This window comes from Conger conger, chromosome 9 (assembly GCF_963514075.1).
Source record: "Conger conger chromosome 9, fConCon1.1, whole genome shotgun sequence".
Taxonomy (NCBI): Eukaryota; Metazoa; Chordata; class Actinopteri; order Anguilliformes; family Congridae; genus Conger; species Conger conger.
In genome coordinates this window covers 1,138,190-1,161,398 of record NC_083768.1, presented here as the reverse complement: position 1 = coordinate 1,161,398, position 23,209 = coordinate 1,138,190, and the positions used below count along the sequence as shown (strand labels likewise).

Sequence of the window (23,209 nt, the reverse complement as noted above, 5' to 3'; positions counted from 1 at the left end):
ATCTAGTTTTACTTGTTTATATGTCATATCTAGTTTTACTTGTTTATATGTCATATCTAGTTTTACTTGTTTATATGTCATATCTAGTTTTACTTGTTTATATGTCATATCTAGTTTTACTTGTTTATATGTCATATATAGTTTTACTTGTTTATATGTCATATCTAGTTTTACTTGTTTATATGTCATATATAGTTTTACTGGAAGCCAGTGCTGCTCTAACTTCAGCCTTTAAGGCCGTTCGGCAGTCCTGTTCATTTCACAGCCCTCATCTCCCTTCAAACAACTTCAATTTTTTTTCACAGGCAAGAAGCTTCATGACGATGGACTCATAGTCTCCAGCATGCACTCCGGTTGGCTTTGTACGTTTAAATTTGTTTTTCTCCCAGTAATGCTGCCAGGTTCCATCTTTGGATGCTCCAAATCCAAAAACATTCACCTGAGACCAAGAGGACGCAGATGGACAGTTTGATGTTAAATTGAGTAGATTTCATAGAGTCCAGTTGTTGGTAGTGACTGTATTATCATCAACAATATAATTATGATTGTATATCCTACACCAGTGAGCACTTTATTATGTATTTTTAGACATATTTTTTGGACTTATTAAGTCTCCTGCTGCTGTAGCCTATCCACTTAGTGGTTTGATGCTTTGTGTGTTCAGAGACGCTCTTCTGCATACCACTGTTGTAATGTGTGGTTATATGTGTTACTGTCACCTTCCTGTCAGCTTTGACCAGTCTGGCCCTTCTCCTCTGATCTCTCTCATTAACAAGGCGTTTCTGTCTGCAGAACTGCTGCCCACTGGATTTTTTTTGTTTTTTGCACCATTCTCTGCAAACTCTAAAGGCTGCTGTGCATGAGAGATACTCAAACCACCCTGTCTGTCACCAACAATCATTCCACAGTCAATCATTGTTAGATCACATTTCTGCATCATTCTGAAATTTGATCTGAAAAACAGCTGAACCACTTGACCATGTCTGCATGATTTTATGCATTTAGTTGCTGCCACATGATTGGCTGATTAAATATTTGCATTAAGAAGCTGGTGTACAGGTCTACCTAATAAAGTGCTCACTGAGTGTATGTGCATGGGTGTGGAACTGGAACTTGATTTTGTGTGTGTGTTTTTAAAAGAAATGAAAAGACGAGAACACAGATGCATACAAATGTCCATCATGGCATCTTATTTCCCACTACTGCACCTAAAACTTGTTAAACATGAATAAATAAATTACTGAAATGAAAAGCAAAACCAGGAGAGGAGGAAACAAAGGGAAGTTGGAGAAGCTTAGGGTTCTGAGTGAGGGGAATAGTGTTGGGAGAAGAGGCAGGTTTTTAGGGTACTGAGTGAGGAGAATAGTGTTGGGAGAAGAGGCAGGTTTTTAGGGTTCTGAGTGAGGGGAATAGTGTTGGGAGAAGAGGCAGGTTTTTAGGGTTCTGAGTGAGGGGAATAGTGTTGGGAGAAGAGGCAGGTTTATAGGGTTCTGAGTGAGGGGAATAGTGTTGGGAGAAGAGGCAGGTTTTTAGGGTTCTGAGTGAGGGGAATAGTGTTGGGAGAAGAGGCAGGTTTATAGGGTTCTGAGTGAGGGGAATAGTGTTGGGAGAAGAGGCAGGTTTTTAGGGTTCTGAGTGAGGGGAATAGTGTTGGGAGAAGAGGCAGGTTTTTAGGGTTCTGAGTGAGGGGAATAGTGTTGGGAGAAGAGGCAGGTTTATAGGGTTCTGAGTGAGGGGAATAGTGTTGGGAGAAGAGGCAGGTTTTTAGGGTTCTGAGTGAGGGGAATAGTGTTGGGAGAAGAGGCAGGTTTTTAGGGTTCTGAGTGAGGGGAATAGTGTTGGGAGAAGAGGCAGGTTTATAGGGTTCTGAGTGAGGGGAATAGTGTTGGGAGAAGAGGCAGGTTTTTAGGGTTCTGAGTGAGGGGAATAGTGTTGGGAGAAGAGGCAGGTTTTTAGGGTTCTGAGTGAGGGGAATAGTGTTGGGAGAAGAGGCAGGTTTATAGGGTTCTGAGTGAGGGGAATAGTGTTGGGAGAAGATGCAGGTTTTTAGGGTTCTGAGTGAGGGGAATAGTGTTGGGAGAAGAGGCAGGTTTTTAGGGTTCTGAGTGAGGGGAATAGTGTTGGGAGAAGAGGCAGGTTTTTAGGGTTCTGAGTGAGGGGAATAGTGTTGGGAGAAGAGGCAGGTTTTTAGGGTACTGAGTGAGGGGAATAGTGTTGGGAGAAGAGGCAGGTTTATAGGGTTCTGAGTGAGGGGAATAGTGTTGGGAGAAGAGGCAGGTTTTTAGGGTTCTGAGTGAGGGGAATAGTGTTGGGAGAAGAGGCAGGTTTTTAGGGTTCTGAGTGAGGGGAATAGTGTTGGGAGAAGAGGCAGGTTTATAGGGTACTGAGTGAGGGGAATAGTGTTGGGAGAAGAGGCAGGTTTTTAGGGTTCTGAGTGAGGGGAATAGTGTTGGGAGAAGAGGCAGGTTTTTAGGGTACTGAGTGAGGAGAACAGTGTTGGGAGAAGAGGCAGGTTTTTAGGGTACTGAGGGTAACAGTGTTGGGAGAAGAGGCAGGTTTTAGGGTACTGAGGGTAACAGTGTTGGGAGAAGAGGCAGGTTTTTAGGGTACTGAGGGTAACAGTGTTGGGAGAAAAGGCAGGTTTTTAGGGTACTGAGGGTAACAGTGTTGGGAGAAGAGGCAGGTTTTTAGGGTACTGAGGGTAACAGTGTTGGGAGAAGAGGCAGGTTTTTAGGGTACTGAGGGTAACGGTGTTGGGAGAAGAGGCAGGTTTTTAGGGTACTGAGGGTAACAGTGTTGGGAGAAGAGGCGGGTTTTTAGGGTACTGAGGGTAACAGTGTTGGGAGAAGAGGCAGGTTTTTAGGGTACTGAGTGAGGGGAATAGTGTTGGGAGAAGAGGCAGGTTTTTAGGGTACTGAGTGAGGGGAATAGTGTTGGGAGAAGAGGCAGGTTTTTAGGGTACTGAGGGTAACAGTGTTGGGAGAAGAGGCAGGTTTTTAAGGTACTGAGTGAGGGAATAGAATTAGGAGAAGAGCCAGGTTTTGGGGGGCCACCAGAGTCCAGTGGGGAGGAGTGACTCAGTGAGGTAGGAGGGAGCCAAACCTTTTAGTGCTCTTTAGGGGGTGAGAAGGATTTAGTAATGAATATGTCAGGTGATGGGGAAGCAGTGCAGCTGACTGAGGGTGGGGGTGATGTGATTTCTTGGTATGTGTGAATATTCTGGCAGCAGAGTTTTGTATATATTACAGTTTATGGAGAGATTTATCCAGGAGATCACAGAAAAGGGCATTGCAGTAACGCGGACAGGGTTTGAGCGTCTTTGAGGGAAAGGGATGGGCAGTTGTGCAATGTTACAGAGATGGGAAAATGTAGTCTTCATGATGGAGGTGATGCACTTTGCTTTTTCTTTTTTTCTTGGGTAAATTGGATAAAGCCAGTTTGTTTATTAGATAGTTTGTTAAAATGTGTAATATGTGCTTACCTCATCACATACGTGGATGGCGAACATCAAGGTTGAGAAGCCGGTGGAGGGATATTTCCCATGGCGTTCAAGCCAAACATCATAGACGTACTTTAAGAACGTGGGGTTGTATATTAACACCTGTGTTGAATGAAATCATAAAAGTCACAGAATGAGCACAAGAGACATACTACATGTGATATTTGTATATTCACACACTTGTACATACACACACACACACACACACACAGACACAAAAGCATCTTGGAACAAAGTGCGACACAAGACTCTTTCACCTTATTCTTGTCTGCATTAATCTTGGCCATCACCGGCATCCGGGTGCTGTTGAAAACAGAGAGATGTCAATAGCCTGCTGGGTGGCACTTAGTCCAATGACGATCCACAAGATCACAGAGTCCACTAGTACCCCAGGGCAGGACACTTGGAGCATCCATGGCAGCACTGAACCAAGAGCTGATAAAGGAGCCCTTTTTCCCTTTCTTTGTGCATAACTGTCTGTCTAGCTCATTTTAGCCATCACCCGAACATTAAATGCAAAGCGTAATGATGAAAACTGTTGCTTCTTTTTCATCCGAAAACAAAGTGAGTGAGCACTACAGCAGCTTCTGACAAGGGCTCCTGTTTCTCAGAGCTGCATTCAGCTTCTTAGATCAATGTTCAAACACAAATGCATTCCCAATGTAGCCCATGGCCACCTACCGTTTCACAGTGCCTGTGGTCAGAGCACTAGTGATCCACTCCAGATCCAAAGTCTTGAATGGTATCAGCAGCAGGCTCGTGTCCTTTTGCAGGTTTGTGGCACTTTCTGGGTACATGACACGATGGGTGGTTCTGTTCCCTACGTCCTTTTCATAGCCCAAAATGGGAGCTTTGTTCATTCTGCAGAGACAATATGTATCGCTTTTAGAGAACTGACTGCTATGTAAACTAGTCTTGACATTGATTTTAGACAATGCAATCATGATAGCTGCATTTTTGTGGCCCAAGTTTACCATACAACCAAGAAACATCATTATGGTTTCTGTAACGTGATGTGAGACTATACTATTGCCACAGAAAATACACTAACATTTCTATTGACTTAATAAATGCAAGCTTTGTAATTCAGGAGTTGGAAGAACACATGGTAGGACATTCTGGCTCAGCTTTTAATAGTTAATCAGGGTTAATCATATCCACTTTGCCCCCTTGTAGCTCAGTCGTTGATGTCCCAAATTATTGTTGCATTCATATTTATAGAAACAAAATACTGTGAAAAAATGAAAGCACAAAACTGCAATGCCAGATTGTTAAAGACGATTAAAAGTGAGAACAGCAGTTTAGATGTTTATCAGCCTCTTATTTGCAAAGCAGGGCAATAAAACTAGAACAGGCCATTCAGACCAGCAATGCTGACCTTATCCTACCACTAAAGTGTACCTACTGCTTAGTTTGCCTAACAGCTAAATGGTATCTAGCACCATATCAAGCCTGGTCTTGAAAACCCCCAGTATTTCTGCCTCCACTACATATCCACTTTTGGATTCTGTTTAAATCTTCCTGGATTACAATAGATTCCAAACTGTTAGCTAAACCTTCTAGTTTTGTATCATCTGCAAATTTAACTGACGTACTTTAAATGTCCCTGTCAAGGTAATTTATATGAATGAGGAAGAGCAGTGGTCCCAGCACCGATCCTTGTGGGACTCCACTTCCCACAATACCTCAGCCTGACCTGTTTTTAGGTCAGCTCAGGCTGAGTCTGTCACCTTATGATGAAGTCATTGGAGTCAATGAGGGCTCCGTAATCAGATCCCTTGAGGTTCCCAGAATTCCCTACTACAGCGCAAGTCCTGCAGCGATTGGGCCCTGAGTCGTTATAATGTCCCTCCCCAGGGACGACCTGGAATAGTTTCTGCACCACAGCACTGTAGTTGGCATTTTGCTTAGTCTGTAGCCTCTGGGGACACAATAAAGACACACAAGAGTGACTCTCAGCTGCTCAAGAGTCAATCAAAGAGCAACGGTAGCTATGGGAGCAGAATAAAGCCTTTCTTAGGCAGATGGCAGGTTATGCTGTATTTACATGGTTTTTCTCCAATTACATTTGTCAACAGACCAAAACCAAAACACACACACCCACACACACACACATACACAGTTCAGTCAGAAGACTCATAATAAATGACTCCCTGTTGTAAGCCAGCCAAAACAGGGAGTGACTACCCCCCCCACCCATGGGGGTCTTTAGAAGCTCACAGTTGGATGCTGGGGTGGTGGTGGGAGAGCAACAAACTTCTGAAGACACGATTGCAATGCAAATGCAGTAACAAGCATGTAATACAAGCAACAGCAGCAGTGAAACAACAGCATGCCAAAAAGAGCAATGCAGCAGAATGAGGCAGGCAGCGCTATGGCTTTAGCATGCAGAATGAGCCAGGCAGAGCTATGGCCTTAGCATGCAGAATGAGCCAGGCAGCGCTATGGCTTTAGCATGCAGAATGAGCCAGGCAGCGCTATGGCTTTAGCATGCAGAATGAGCCAGGCAGTGCTATGGTTTTAGCATGCAGAAAGAGCCAGGCAGCGCTATGGCTTTAGCATGCAGAATGAGCCAGGCAGTGCTATGGCTTTAGCGTGCAGAATGAGGCAGGCAGCGCTATGGCTTTAGCATGCAGAATGAGCCAGGCAGTGCTATGGCTTTAGCGTGCAGAATGAGGCAGGCAGCGCTATGGCTTTAGCATGCAGAATGAGCCAGGCAGTGCTATGGCTTTAGCATGCAGAAAGAGCCAGGCAGCGCTATGGCTTTAGCATGCAGAATGAGCCAGGCAGTGCTATGGCTTTAGCGTGCAGAATGAGGCAGGCAGCGCTATGGCTTTAGCATGCAGAATGAGCCAGGCAGTGCTATGGCTTTAGCGTGCAGAATGAGGCAGGCAGCGCTATGGCTTTAGCATGCAGAATGAGCCAGGCAGTGCTATGGCTTTAGCGTGCAGAATGAGCCAGGCAGTGCTATGGCTTTAGCGTGCAGAATGAGGCAGGCAGCGCTATGGCTTTAGCATGCAGAATGAGCCAGGCAGCGCTATGGCCTTAGCATGCAGAATGAGCCAGGCAGTGCTATGGCTTTAGCGTGCAGAATGAGCCAGGCAGTGCTATGGCTTTAGCGTGCAGACTGAGCCAGCAGGTCAGCTTTTGGATGATTTCCAGCATCATAGGTACTTTTTTGTGTGCGTGCTTACCTGCCACCATTTAAAGGTGTCGTCAGACAGCATGGCGTTCTTCTGTGACAAGAGTGGCGATATGGACGTGTTAAAGCGCTTCCTGAACCAGGGGTCTTCATCCTCAACAGAGATGCACTGGCGGCAGGCACACAGTGCCCTGGAAACGGGTTTGTCGGACCACCGAGAGACAAGTTGTGATAAGTATGATGACGTATTGCTGGAGCTAAATAAAACTATGGTAGTAGCACAGAAGCAGAACAGCACAATCAAAAGCTTTCTTCTCGGATTCTTGAGGTCCACCATTTTGTAAATGATATGTGTTTACAGACTGGAAAGTTGCAAAAAGGAGGGAGAGCTTCCTCAATGGAGGGTTTGACTTCAGACGAGGGTTTGAAAGGATTGTATCAGAAACAAAGTGCATGACCTATTCAGGCAGGGAATGTTATCCTTTCAGAACAGTTCTCAGATGCACTCAAAAGCTAGATGCATGCAGTTTACACTTTGGGGGTTTTCTGCATGGTAAACTGCAAGTACGAGAGGTACTGACAGTCGTAGATTAGTAAGTAACTGACGTCTGAATAGGAGGGAAAATGTGACGGTTTGAAGTGCAAGCTTGTGCTTCCTGTTAGAGGGAGGGGTCCTGCTTTCTTCTTTTTGACTGAATGAGGTGGTAAAGAGATGGTGAAGCTGCTCTCTGCTGGAAATCACCCACCTAGAAAGAAAACAAAGGAGGACTGATTACACTCAACATATCTATGGTACATATCAGTAATGGGCCTGGAGCATTTCCCAACAGAGGGGATTGCTCTCCGTAGAATCCATTGGAACACATAAACAACTTAAATATTACCAGATTATTCAAAAAACTAAAATCCAACCTGAGACTGCTACACTTAAGGAAAATCTAATGTTTCTGCTTAAAAATCTGTCAAATGAACATGTACATGTAAGCTATTGTAAGTATTCACTGTTCTGCATGTAAATGAGAGGCTTAGCACAATAGACACATAGACAGCAAGGTTTATTTTGAGGGGACATAGTGCATTGAAGGTGAGTATAACAGTAGTAATTATCGATAAGTTTGGTTAATGTACAATCAATATTAATTTGTTCTGTATAAATCTATATCAATACATGTAGTCTGGTGCAACCAGGCACACATAAATTAAAAAATTAGTGTACTGTATAATACTGTGATCATATCGCGTACAGTTTATGTATATTACAAAACCAAATGTAGATACTTTGTATCTTATATTATTTGGTGTACCCCAAATATTACTTTGTCATAAAAGATGCCTTGGGTCCATACAATGCCCATACTACTTCTGATAAACTACCTACAAGGAGATAAAATAATAGGTAGATATTGCACAGGATTATAGTTACATATTGCACATGATTATAAGTTGATATTGCAGTGATTAGAGGTAGATATTGTACATGATTATAAGTAGACATTGCACATGGTTATAGTTAGATATTACACGTGATTATAGGTAGATATTGCACATGATTATAGTTAGATATTACACGTGATTATAAGTAGACATTGCACATGGTTATAGTTAGATATTACACGTGATTATAGGTAGATATTACACATGATTATAGTTACATATTACACGTGATTATAGGTAGATATTACACGTGATTATAGGTAGATATTGATTATAAGTTGATATTACACGTGATTATAGGTAGATATTGCACATGATTATAGTTACATATTGATTATAAGTTGATATTACACGCGATTATAGGTAGATACTGCACATGATGAGCCGCGGTGGCGTAACAGGCTAAGACGCAGCAGACTTGCGGTTGCAGTTTGCTGCAGTTGCACACCGGGGTTCGATTCTCGGTCCTGCCAAAAGCCAAGTTTGACCGGCTCACGTGGGGCAGCAATAATTGGCTCGCTGCTCCAGAGGGAGGGACTTGGCAGGGTTATTAGATCGCCGCACAATAAGCACCTCGGGCGCCTCGGAATCACGGCAACGGGCACGAGACGAGACGGCTTGAAGAAGGCGTGTCGCTCTCATTCGGGCCGCCCAGGGATGGGGTACGGGCGGTACATCTAATACGACTACCTCCAATTGAATCAGACGAGGTACAATTGGCTACCAAATTGGGAGAAAAAGGGAAAAATCTGAAAAAAAAAAAAAAAAAGATATTGCACATGATTATAGGGAGATATTGCACATGATAATGAGTTGATATTGCACGTGATTATAGGTTGATATTGCACGTGATTGCACTCTTTAGGTTCAATCTCCCACACCAGGCAGGTTAGAGGTTCCTCATTTTATGAGAGTTCTACAGTCCCCTCCAAAAATATTTGAATAGCAATTTCTTTGTTTTTGCTATACACTGAAGACAATTGAGTTTGAGGTCAAAAGATGTAGATGAGATGACAGATCTGAATTTCAGCCTTTATTTCCTGGTATTTTTGTCTAGATTTGTTAAACAACTAAGAACATCACCTTTTATATCAGACCACCCATTTGTGTTAGAAATGATAAACCAACATCAAGACCAGAGAGCTGTCTTTGGGAGAAAGGCAAGCTATTTTGAAGCTTAGAAAAGAGGGGAAATCCATTGCACAAGCATTGAGGATAGCTTGTACAACAACTTGGAATGACCTGAAAAAGAAAGAAACCACTGGTGTACTGAGTGTTGGTGCGTTTTGCTTGTTGTTGCGCTTTTATTGAAAACATCAGCTAATCAGAGAAAATAGTGAATTACACCCACCAGTAATGGTGCTTCTGGCAAATCGACCCTGATTGAAAAGATATTAAAATAATGTAAATAAAACATGACATGCCAAAGAAGGCGTATTGCTAGGTGGCGTAGCCACAAACCATATCACAAACCATGTATAAAAATTATATATACAGTTGGATAATTTAGTTTGTAAGTTTTTAATGATATTAATGATGTTAGAGTGACATTTATTTACACACACTCAAATTTCAGCCATGTTATATTATTTTTCATTCATGAACTTAATTACCATACACGTGAAGATAATTTGGGACAGCCTGAAAATAAAAAGATTTAAAGAAGGAAAAAATTATATTCAAAATGTTTTACTTTATTTTGTTGCAGTAATATCTTATACTTGATAATCAGTATCATGCATGACATTTGAATCATCTTAACAAATAAGGCCCAAATGCTACACTGTGTCCCGGTACCCTGTCTCCTGGCTACTTCCTGGGTGACCATCGCCACGCCCACTTCAATGAGTGAGTCACAGAATAAATGTCATGTGACCACGATCAATTTATATACACGGTATTTGAGGTGAAAATGCTGAATGACAATGATTAGCTAGTCAAGGCGAAAAACTCAAAATACTTAATGCGTCCCAAATTCTGAATCTGAATTCACCCTAATGTAGTGAATAGTAAACCAAGAAATAAACGTAATTTGTGATGAACGAGTAGGCTACATTCAGTCTATCGACTAAAAGCGGTAATAGCATTCTTCTAAACCAGTGTTTTTTGTATAGAAAGGTGTAGGGTGTGTTGTAGATATTTACTCCATAAAAATATGTTCTTTTACATATTAGACACATAAAATAAGCCACGGCCATGCTTAAAAATTTTATTTATTTTTTTTAAAAGAAGAAAAATGACAAATTGAACGCCATATCTGGGTTAAGGGAGCTGCATCTTCACTGGGCATTGTAAGATGGAAATGAGGGTTTTTAAGAACAGGCTGTATAGACCTATGTTTGTTAATGGATTTGCGGCAAGATCCTGCAGTGCATAGCCTTATACGCGATTACGCGGATATATTGCAAAATACGACGTCTGCTGTCCAAATTCACTCTTTATTTAGTTAACTATACAAGGTGCATCTCAAAAAATTTGTATATGGTGGAAAAGTTTCTTTTTTTCTGTCATTTGTTTCAAAAAGTTAAACTTTCTTATATTCTAGATTCATTACACATAAAGTGAAATATTTCAAGCCTTTTTTTGTTTAAATCTTGACGATTACGTCTTACAGCTCCAGTATCTGAAAATATTACAATATTACATGAGACCAGTCAAAAAAAAGATTTATAATACAGAAATGTCGATCTTCTGAAAAGTATGTTCATTTATGCTCTCAATACATGGTCGGGCAATCATGGGGAAAACTGCTGACGTGACAGTTGCCCAGTGGACACTCATTGACACCCTCCACAAGGAGGGTAAGCCATAGAAGGTCGTTGCTGAAAGGGCTGGCTGTTCGCAGAGTGTTGTATCAACGCATATTCATGGAAAGTTGACTGGAAGTTGCTTGAAGTCCAGTGTGTCCAAGTTTCCACAGTCAGTGATGATTTGGGGTGCCATGTCATCTGCTGGTGTTGGTCCACTGTGTTTTATCAAGTCCAGAGTCAACACAGCAGATTACCAGGAGATTTTAGAGCACTTCATGCTTCCGTCTGCTGACAAGCTTTATGGAGATGCTGATTTCCTTTTCCAGCAGGACTTGGCATCTGCCCACAGTGCCAAATCTACTAGTAACTGGTTTGCTGACCATGGTATTACTGTGCTTGATTGACCTGAACCACATAGATAATCATCGAGATTGAAAATAATAAATAATTGAAATATTTCACTTTATGTGTAATGAATCTAGAATATGTGAAAGTTTCAATTAAATAACAGAAAAAAGTAACTTTTCCACGATATTCTAATTTTTTTTAGATAAACCTGTGTAGCGTATTAAATTGATATTCACAAAGTAGGGATTAGTAATAAGTGAATAGTGAGCCATTTCAGATACAGCCAATGGGTGCGTCCCATTATTCTGAAAATGCATACTTCACTCCACTTTGTCCCAAACGTTACGGTGCCCTGAGATGGAAGGGCTACGTATAAACACCGCTATAATTTCTACATGGGAACCCAAAGTGTATACAAAATACCCTTTAATAAAATCTGAAAATTTGCACTTTAATCACATGTTAATTGTGTGATTTCAAATCTAAAATTGTAGCAAATCAGAGGCAAAGAAATACATTCCGAGCCTTGAGAGATATAACCCATCACATTACATTACATTACATTACATTACAAGGCATTTAGCAGACGCTCTTATCCAGAGCGACGTACAACGAAGAGCAAATCAAACACAAGTATGAGTGCTACGAGGACCTGAGAGCCCAGTACAGTTCCGAGTCTTAGTGTGTTTACAGATACAATCGGAACCCTTGAAGAATAACCCGATGTACAAGGAGGGGTTTGGAGAGACGCTATTAAACGACTAATCCTGTTATATCGGCCTCCTCCTCGTTCTCCTTATATAAAATAGTGTCAGAAGTAAAATTAAAAAAGAAATACTACAACAAAGTTAATCAAACCAGCGCCACCATTCATGTGAATAACTTACCTTGATGTCCGCTGCGGGAAAGGTGAAGTTACATTTCCATCGACGATGAGGACTGAAAAAACAAAAGCATTTATGCACCTACACTACAGGTGCGTCCCAATAGACGGAAAGTGTATAGGCATACAGCACTCCTTTGCGCCACATTATTTCGCAGAAGTGGAGGAGTGGCCCTGGGGGAGTGGAGTAAAGGATGGTGGAGTGAAAGATTGTGGGACGCAGTCTAGCACTGAATGGAGGCGAGTCGCGCACATTAAACTATGAGAAGTTAACGAGCACACCTGCGGACGATGGCGTATGACAGGTGAACACAGCGATGCAGCTTACGCCGGCCGGCAAACGCAAATGATCGGCCGAAATGGATAAGCCGTTTATAAACGGTATAGAATTGCGTCAGGACTTTCAATATTTAGAAGAGGTGAATTTGTCCCCCCAAAACATAATGAATGATAACCTCCTCCCCAGTACAGGTATAAATAACAGCACAGAGGGTCTAAACGCTTAGATATCTTTCTTGCCTATTTTACAATTATTTCATACACCCGCAGTTGCGTTATGTCTACCGTTGCGGAAGCATGATAGTGTCATGAATCAAGTGTAAATAGCTATCACGCTTGTTTTACCTTCAGTGTTTCTGAATGAGAGTATATGCGGATGAAACGCTAACGTTATCTAGTTTATAACTTGTGCCTGAAGTTATCTGAGGTGCGTTCAGCAAACAGGCGAACGTTTGCAAACAATTAAAGTTTTTTCCGTTAGCATTCTGTTAGCTGTGTTTGCAAACGGTCTGAAAGATATGCGGCGAACAATGAGGAAGCTGGACTGAGGTAAATGTGAAGATAAATTGATGCAGAAGAGGAGTAAATTGGTTCATAAAAATTCACCAGAATGCAGGAAATTAAGTGAGAGATGCTCAAAATTTCCTGGGGGAGAACACCCAATGTTGAAATGAAACCTATGCCCTTGAGTACTAATATACTATATTAACACACTTACTGTCTGTCTAACTAATAAACTAACAGTCACTTATTTTGGGTATTTAGATTTATACACTTACTATAACTTACAAACAATTATCTCCCATTTCTAGTCTGCTCTGTAACTCCGCCTCTCTGTTCTATCACTATGTAATGTCCACGTCCTAATCCGGAGCCGAATGTCTTTCATGTGGGTTCGTTTCCTCTTTGTTATTATATCAGTACCCTATTATGTTCTCCGCATGTTGTCCATTTGTTTAGCCCACCTCACTCCCGTGCCCCGCCTAGTTTGGTCTGGTCTTGGTATTTAAACACCTGTCTCTGCATTGTTCTTTGTCTGAACGTTGATCAATATCGGGTTGCCAATTCATAGTAAGCCTGTATATTTGAGATTCAAGAACGACACGAGTTTGCCTTATCCTTCTGTTTTTTTTTTTGCTTGTTTGATTATTTGATTATTCGTTTTGGCCCTTTTTGTACTCCAGCTTGTGACTCTCAGATTGTAGGCCCCTGCTTTGTTTTTTGACCATTATTTTGAATCTCGATTCTGGCATTGTTTGAACTCTGTTTACCTGGCTTTATTCTGGGATTGTTTGAACTCTGTTTACCTGGCTTGATCCTGGACTGATTAAAGAACAACATTTTTGCATACTCCCTGGTCTGTGTCTGGGTCCTCTGAACGGTACCTCACACATAAAATTAAAGAAAACCAAAACGTAGTCGTGGTCACAGGCAGAAGGTCGATAACAGTAAGGCAGTCCAAACAGGCAGATAAACAGAAACAAAATCTGGGATGTGAGATATAGCTCAAGTCTGGAGACATGGAACACTGGATGGAGTCAGGCCCTATGCCTGGAAGGTGGGGGGTGTGATGGGAGACGGAGTCAGGCATTGAGAAGGTGGGGGGTGTGATGGGAGATGGAGTCAGGCATTGAGAAGGTGGGGGGTGTGATGGGAGATGGAGTCAGGCATTGAGAAGGTGGGGGGTGTGATGGGAGATGGAGTCAGGCATTGAGAAGGTGGGGGGTGTGATGGGAGATGGAGTCAGGCATTGAGAAGGTGGGGGGTGTGATGGGAGATGGAGTCAGGCATTGAGAAGGTGGGGGGTGTGATGGGAGATGGAGTCAGGCATTGAGAAGGTGGGGGGTGTGATGGGAGATGGAGTCAGGCATTGAGAAGGTGGGGGGTGTGATGGGAGATGGAGTCAGGCATTGAGAAGGTGGGGGGTGTGATGGGAGATGGAGTCAGGCATTGAGAAGGTGGGGGGTGTGATGGGAGATGGAGTCAGGCATTGAGAAGGTGGGGGGTGTGATGGGAGATGGAGTCAGGCATTGAGAAGGTGGGGGGTGTGATGGGAGATGGAGTCAGGCATTGAGAAGGTGGGGGGTGTGATGGGAGATGGAGTCAGGCATTGAGAAGGTGGGGGGTGTGATGGGAGATGGAGTCAGGCATTGAGAAGGTGGGGGGTGTGATGGGAGATGGAGTCAGGCATTGAGAAGGTGGGGGGTGTTATGGGAGATGGAGTCAGGCATTGAGAAGGTGGGGGGTGTGATGGGAGATGGAGTCAGGCATTGAGAAGGTGGGGGGTGTGATGGGAGATGGAGTCAGGCATTGAGAAGGTGGGGGGTGTGATGGGAGATGGAGTCAGGCATTGAGAAGTTGGGGGGTGTGATGGGAGATGGAGTCAGGCATTGAGAAGGTGGGGGGTGTGATGGGAGATGGAGTCAGGCATTGAGAAGGTGGGGGGTGTGATGGGAGATGGAGTCAGGCATTGAGAAGGTGGGGGGTGTGATGGGAGATGGAGTCAGGCATTGAGAAGGTGGGGGGTGTGATGGGAGATGGAGTCAGGCATTGAGAAGGTGGGGGGTGTGATGGGAGATGGAGTCAGGCATTGAGAAGGTGGGGGGTGTGATGGGAGATGGAGTCAGGCATTGAGAAGGTGGGGGGTGTGATGGGAGATGGAGTCAGGCATTGAGAAGGTGGGGGGTGTGATGGGAGATGGAGTCAGGCATTGAGAAGGTGGGGGGTGTGATGGGAGATGGAGTCAGGCATTGAGAAGGTGGGGGGTGTGATGGGAGATGGAGTCAGGCATTGAGAAGGTGGGGGGTGTGATGGGAGATGGAGTCAGGCATTGAGAAGGTGGGGGGTGTGATGGGAGACGGAGTCAGGCATTGAGAAGGTGGGGGGTGTGATGGGAGACGGAGTCAGGCATTGAGAAGGTGGGGGGTGTGATGGGAGACGGAGTCAGGCATTGAGAAGGTGGGGGGTGTGATGGGAGATGGAGTCAGGCATTGAGAAGGTGGGGGGTGTGATGGGAGATGGAGTCAGGCATTGAGAAGGTGGGGGGTGTGATGGGAGATGGAGTCAGGCATTGAGAAGGTGGGGGGTGTGATGGGAGATGGAGTCAGGCATTGAGAAGGTGGGGGGTGTGATGGGAGATGGAGTCAGGCATTGAGAAGGTGGGGGGTGTGATGGGAGATGGAGTCAGGCATTGAGACGGTGGGGGGTGTGATGGGAAATGGAGTCAGGACATGGCGGCCCCGAGGAGCAATGATGTGCATCCTCCACCCAGGCGAGCGAGGCCTCCCAGGAGGGCAGGGATTTCTCCACCAGGCAGTGCAGTGTCTTTGCCGGCTCCTGGCTCGTCCGCTCAGTCTGGCCGGCGGTCTGGGGGTGAAAGCTAGACAGCAGCTGGGTCTTGGCCTCCAGAGCGGACAGCATGACCTCTAAAAGCGACTGGAGAACTGAGGGCCACGGCCCCTGGTCACCTCCAGGGGCAGGCCGTGCAGACGGAAGGCGTGGAGGAACAGGAGCTCCGCTGTCTCTTTCCAGGAGGGTAGTTTGGGGACAGCAAACAAAGTGAACAAACTTCAAAAACTGGTCCACCATGATGAGGACCACGGGCGCCTTGGTTTTGCCACAATGGCTTTTTATGTTTCGTTTTGGTCGAAGCTTTCTCTGTCAGAGAAACTTTGCTGGGCCTGAAAAACTCAAATTAGCGTTTCCCTAAAACTTTTTCCCTCCGTCTTGCGACCACAAACTTCCATCCATCCATCCATTATCTGAACCCGCTTATCCTGAACAGGGTCGCAGGGGGGCTGGAGCCTATCCCAGCATACATTGGGCGAAAGGCAGGAATACACCCTGGACAGGTCGCCAGTCCATCACAGGGCACACACACCATTCACTCACACACTCATACCTATGGGCAATTTAGACTCTCCAATCAGCCTAACCTGCATGTCTTTGGACTGTGGGAGGAAACCGGAGTACCCGGAGGAAACCCACGCAGACACGGGGAGAACATGCAAACTCCACACAGAGAGGCCTCGGCCGACGGGGATCCGAACCCAGGACCTCCTTGCTGTGAGGCGGCAGTGCTACCCACTGCACCATCCGTGCCGCCTCGACCACAAACTTGCCAACTATTAATGGATGGGGAAATAATTCAGTACATCTTGTTTCAAAATGCATAAAATAAAGGTATATTTTAATGACAATCAAAATGGCAGAGATGCAGGTTGCTTAGCTTTGCAGTGGCATAGCTTTGTCAGATAGGCAAATGAGGGATTGTAACAGACATTTAAACCAGGAGTGCCCAAATTTTTGCACCCCACTGTAAAAATACTTGGAAATAAAAACTGAAATTCGGATACGAATCTCATGTACAGCTTCTGACCTCAAACCCAATTGTCTTCAGTGTATAATTGGGCTTGCTGTTCCAATCATTTTGGAGGGGACTGCGTAAACACAACAAAACCAATGGTCACCATTTTAAATAAATTGTTACATTTGTGGTGTTAAATATGTCAAATATGTCACTGTAGAGAATACTGGCTGTTGACAGTACGGCATGAAGCATTAACAAGTTGTGGGGTTAGGGTCTGTGAATGTGGATTAATCTTTCAGTCTAGAAACCCCACCCCTCATCTCCATCCTTGAGAACAATTATTTTCTTGCAGTTGTACTTGTACTCCCAAATGTTAACTCGAATTTTCTTGCAGAATATGAATATCATACTTTCTCTGTCACTCTCTCTTGCTCTCTCTCTATCTATTGGACTCTATCTATCTCTCCGACACACACTCAAAAAGAATACCCCTTGCTAGGTCATCACAACTGCTCTCCTTCATAATATTATGCCCACAGAGACTAAAACACAGATTTGTTAACAGCTCTTGGTGAAGTTTTCAAACGCCACTCACACACAAGAACGAGTTGCCAGAATGAAAACAACCCCATTATTCTTGCGGAAATGCAACTACGGTATGCAACTATAAAAAAATTTTTTAAAACCTCTTAAAAGCTTTCTATGAACTAGCCAGCTAAATTGCTTGTCATCACGCATGCACGCCATGACGTCACTTTCACGCTGACGTCTTTTTTTTAAGGTGCTGCTGCGCCGATGTTATTAATCTTGCAGAATGTGAAGTTGATTCATTTTGTAATGATGCTGATGAAACAATATCTGTATTTTGGGAAGGTATATATTGCCATGTTTTCTGGAATGATACAAAGAAACTTACAGATGGTACAATCGATTGTTTTTTTTAATTTGTGCTACTGTGTTTTCAAAAAATGAGAAGGTAAACATAAACCGTAAAATGTTTGTTATCAACCTTCTCTTAATTTGAGCAAAATCTCATATCCATTCCATCGAATATGCTAATCAGAAACCACATTTTGTAGTATTTCAGGCCTTATTAAATCACACTTGCTTTACATAATGTGGTGTAAAGCCTAGCCCCAGTTCTAAAGCCATTGAGACTGCGTGTAATGGCAATTTTCTAGCCATCCATTATATTACATCAATCAACCTGTAATATACTTAGATCCTGTGATATTATATATATCTTTGTTGAGTTCAATAAAAAAGTGTTTTTATTTACAGATATTATTTTCTCAGAATCTTGCAATATGTTTGCAAGGCCCCACAAACTAAAACTGTCTAGTCTCTCTTCCGAATTCAGAATTCAGACTTTATTGCTCAGGAAGCGTAATTGTTCAACACATGAACACGTTTTAGTTTACGGTAACAGTTTCCAAAATTAACGAGACACTCACATATACAATTATGTGCTACAGCGCTTAGCCAATTTACAGTAAAAAGTTCGTTCGCCAACCCGGATGGCACAATATTCTCAGTGTTGTATAGCGCATTATCAATGTTTCTGCATGTTCACACTTGAGATTACATTCTTTGTTGGGCAAAATTGCCCTTGTGTGGCATTCAACACACATTCAGTACGTTTGCCTTTATGTTTAGCTACGTACCATCTGCAAAATTATTTCTAAACATTCATTACATTAATTTGAAGGGAAGAACAATCAGCCACAGAGTTTGGTCTATATTCTGGTGAACTATATTCGAGTCTAATCCTAAAACATAGACGTCCAACAACATCTTCCTTTTCTTTTTATTATTATTTCATTCATTTTTTAATCACAAACATTTATGTTCTTGAATTTCTGTTTTTTCTTTTCTTTTTTTCTGTTTTTACTTCAGGATAATGCTAATCAAGCTAATAGGAATTGCCGTTACATTGTTCGAAATAACTAGACACATTTATTATAACAGAACAATATGCACATGTCCATACAGGATACGAATAGTCACTGCATCAGCGTCTGTGATATTAATTGATATAGCCCACTTACTTCCGATCTTAGGCTCCCCGTGCTTGAGAAACTGATATTACATTACATTACATTGATATCCTTTGGAGTCATTCCATAGTCAAACCTTTATTTCCATCTTTTTTAACCCAAAGGAAAGAAACCACAGTAAAAGCGTATACCGTTGATAATGGTCGATGATAACTGTGGAGAGGCGCCAAAGCGTGCTCTATTTAAAGTAGTGCCATAGCAGCGGTCGTCGCGTATGGGAAAATAGTGGCTACTGTAGATCGGGTAAAAGACTATCGGATTTTTAAATACCCTTTTGTGGTAACGCGGGTAACCAGGGACAAGTGCACTGAAAACCCAAGAGGCAAGTTCAGTTCAAAGAGCAGGAACTGACCACAAAGATAAGAACTAGGGCCGTGGCCTGGAGATAACAAACAGAAGCAGCAATAAAGCAGTTTCAGCAAATATAAGGCGAGCAATAAGTTCAATAGCAGTGATAAAATAAAGATATATGTGCTTTGACTTATGCTTGTTTACAGTTCTATTTCAATTATCAGTATGCGGTGATTCGTTGTTGGTGTGTGTGTGTGTGTGTGTGTGTATGAATGAGAACCAACAATTATACAGCGTTTTGGATAAAGACGCTATATACATTTTATATTTTTTACATTTTACATTTTTGTCATTTAACAGACGCTTTTAATCCAAAGCGATTTACAAGTGCATAGGTTCTTCCACAAGTTAAAGCATCACATCCATGATGTTGTTCTAAACATATAGTCATCAAAAGTGCAATTCTTTTTTTTTGGGGGGGGGGGGGGGAAATCAGGGATATCAGAAAGTGGGCGGGGGAAATCAGGAGGGAGGACTAAGGTACAGTTTGAAAAGGTGTGTTTTTAGTCTGCGTCGAAATAGGGGGAGGGATTCTGCTGTCCTGACAGTGGTAGGCAAGTCATTCCACCGCTGACGAACCAGAGCATTACAGAGAATTACAATCAGAATGGCAGATAAGCAGGTTGCTTCACAGGTGGTATAAGGACCACCTGGTGTGGGAGGAAACATTGGTGGGGGGTGGAGAGCAATAATGGACTAATTGTCTACAGCTGTGGGACGGTGAAACTCTGCATGGGACTCTGGGGGTTAAGAGACAGAGCCTAGGGTTCATTCGGGTGATCCTGGGGAGCTGAGACCTGTTTGCTATTGCGGATCGGCACACTCTGGGGGGGAGGAGCCGTTCGCAAATTATAGTTCCTCCGGCGGTGAAGATAGGTGAGTCAGGGGAGCTGTACCAGCGCAAGGAGGGGAGGCTGGTCGCCTCCTTTAGTAAGACAGGGCCGGGGAGATTTAGGAGTGTGTGCATCCGCCTGCTCTCCAGCCCATCGTTCCAGCGTTCGGCCTGCTGCCGTGCGCTATTGGCCCCGCCGACCCAAGCTATTGTTGTCCCGGGGAGTCGGACGGAGCCACAGCCCAGACCCCGGGGGAGGGTCTCGCCAGTTCGGCGAGCTAAGTCTTTAAATCCTTATTACATTAAACTATGTTTAGTGTGTGTGCTACCTTTCCTACCCTAGTCTGTTTTATGTTACTTACATTTTAAATAATAAATAAAGATATATATTGGATCATTATCTGGAGTGTATTGTGTGTTTTCTGGTCTTCCGAAAGAGCCCTTTTCGGGATGGTTTATTACAGCCCATACATACTATTAGAACTGGGTCTTTTATTTATGGTTGACGGCCCTCTAGTGGTCACAGGGGTCATTGCTTCCTTTGTTTTGTTTTTAAGTTTAATTTCTCATGTGAGCCCCCATACATGTGGTTACGTTTTAGCTGCACAGTTCTACCTTTCCACTTTGTACAATCGTGTCTTGGAAAGTATCGGTTGTAAGTACGTCATTTGAAGCAGCATATTAATGTGTTTTGTGCACTTTGTTTATGCAAGTGAACGCTGCCCTCCATTATACGTTTGCCAAGCTAATGCTAGTTTCCTATGAGTAGTTAATTTGTGGACCGGAGAAAGCGGAGCAGCACTTCTCCAAATAATAAGTAGACCTACGCAACGTGATCGCACTAATGTTGGACAGTGCTTGCATAATGGTACACATTTTAAAAAAAGGAATACAATCTTGTTTGCTCACTTACGATACCTTGCAAGCTAACTAGCTAGGGAGTTTGGCAGAACAACGTTAGAGTTTACTAATGTTGCATAGCACTCCTTCAGACACTGACAAAACGCACTTCCACATCCCCGGTAGGTTTATTCCAAGTCGACCGAGGCGGATTAGGCTACCTTAACCAAATGGAAGATTTAGACAACACGCTCCCCATTTGCTTGGTTAAACATGGGATGAAAGATGCATCAGCACCTTCAACTCCCGAATTTCCTGAGGCATCTGACATATACCTTTGGATCTGGTGCCCCCAGTTCAACAGATAGAAATAGCGAAACGGACAGAAACAGGAAGTGGCATGTTCAAGGAAACCCGTGTTATACACTGAACAAGCACTTCATTTGGAACATTTTGACATTATTACACATACTTTTTCATGCGATTATCTAATCAGCCAATTGTGTGGCAGCAGTGCAATGCATACAATCGTGTAGATACGGGTCAGGAGCTTCTGTTAGTGTTCACATCAATCATCAGAATGGGGGAAACGCGAAGGTGACAGTAACGCGAATAACCACACATTACAGCAGTGGTGTGCAGAAGAGCATCTCTGAACACACAACACATAACTCTAAAGTGGATAGGCTACAGCAGTAGAAGTCTAAAATAAATACAGAATAAAGTGCTCACTGAGTGTATGTTTTTGAAAAATAACGGATGTTTATAATGATGTTGATTAGTAAGCTCCCTAAGATGAATAGTACAAATTATAGTAGAGCCATGCTATCATTTCCCTGAAATGAATACTACAGATTACAGTAGTCATGGTGAATACTACAGATTACAGTAGAGTCATGCTGAATACTACAGATTACAGTAGAGTCATTTACTCATTTAGAGGTCAAGGTCATGTGAAGTCTTGTATTTCATGATGTAAACACGTTAGAATGATGTTCTTGGTGTCTTTTTGGGGTTTCCATGGTGCTGAATTCCATAATTTATTGATTTAGAGGTCACATGAAATCCGATATGGCCGGATGTAGACCAGCAAGGATGTACATAAAATAAATTATATTTATTCCCAATTTATTTATCTCACTCCAAAGATTAATAAACCTGTCAAATGTATATCATTGTTTGAATAAACATTGCAAATTGAAATGAAATAATGCGAAAAACCTGCAGACACACTGACCCTCCACGACTGGAGTTAAACCTGCATACACTGCGGCCCTCCAGGACTGGAGTTAAACCTGCGAACACTGCGGACCTCCAGGACTGGAGTTAAACCTGCAGACACTGTGGCCCTCCAGGACTGGAGTTAAACCTGCAGACACTGCGGACCTCCAGGACTGGAGTTAAACCTGCAGACACTGCGGCCCTCCAGGACTGGAGTTAAACCTGCAGACGCTGCGGCCCTCCAGGACTGGAGTTAAACCTGCAGACACTGCGGCCCTCCAGGACTGGAGTTAAACCTGCGAACACTGCGGACCTCCAGGACTGGAGTTAAACCTGCAGACACTGTGGCCCTCCAGGACTGGAGTTAAACCTGCAGACACTGCGGACCTCCAGGACTGGAGTTAAACCTGCAGACACTGCGGCCCTCCAGGACTGGAGTTAAACCTGCAGACACTGTGGCCCTCCAGGACTGGAGTTAAACCTGCAGACACTGCGGCCCTCCAGGACTGGAGTTAAACCTGCAGACACTGCGGCCCTCCAGGACTGGAGTTAAACCTGCGAACACTGCGGACCTCCAGGACTGGAGTTAAACCTGCAGACACTGTGGCCCTCCAGGACTGGAGTTAAACCTGCAGACACTGCGGACCTCCAGGACTGGAGTTAAACCTGCAGACACTGCGGCCCTCCAGGACTGGAGTTAAACCTGCGAACACTGCGGACCTCCAGGACTGGAGTTAAACCTGCAGACACTGTGGCCCTCCAGGACTGGAGTTAAACCTGCAGACACTGCGGACCTCCAGGACTGGAGTTAAACCTGCAGACACTGCGGCCCTCCAGGACTGGAGTTAAACCTGCAGACACTGTGGCCCTCCAGGACTGGAGTTAAACCTGCAGACACTGCGGCCCTCCAGGACTGGAGTTAAACCTGCAGACACTGCGGCCCTCCAGGACTGGAGTTTAACCTGCAGGCACTGCGGCCCTCCAGGACTGGAGTTAAACCTGCAGACACTGTGGCCCTCCAGGACTGGAGTTAAGCCTGCAGATACTGTGGCCCTCCAGGACTGGAGTTAAACCTGCAGACACACTGTGGCCCTCCAGGACTGGAGTTAAGCCTGCAGACACTGTGGCCCTCCAGGACTGGAGTTAAACCTGCAGACACTGAGGCCCTCCAGGACTGGAGTTAAACCTGCAGACACTGCGGCCCTCCAGCACTGGAGTTAAACCAGCAGACACTGCGGTCCCCCAGGACTGGATTTGCCCATCT

General features: G+C 43.9%; 1 protein-coding gene across 1 annotated transcript; it reads right to left on the bottom strand.

Moving 5' to 3' along the window:
* Window positions 1–268: 268 nt before the first annotated feature.
* On the bottom strand, window positions 269–15,755 carry LOC133136620 (CMP-N-acetylneuraminate-beta-galactosamide-alpha-2,3-sialyltransferase 1-like). The gene is made up of 8 exons (XM_061254257.1): window positions 15,566–15,755; window positions 12,061–12,112; window positions 6,694–6,832; window positions 5,230–5,420; window positions 4,181–4,360; window positions 3,757–3,802; window positions 3,482–3,601; window positions 269–439 (listed from the first exon to the last, which is right to left on the bottom strand). The coding sequence occupies exons 1-8, from the start codon at window positions 15,753–15,755 to the stop codon at window positions 269–271; spliced, it is 1,089 nt and encodes a 362-aa protein (XP_061110241.1).
* Between the last annotated feature and the right edge of the window lie 7,454 nt (window positions 15,756–23,209).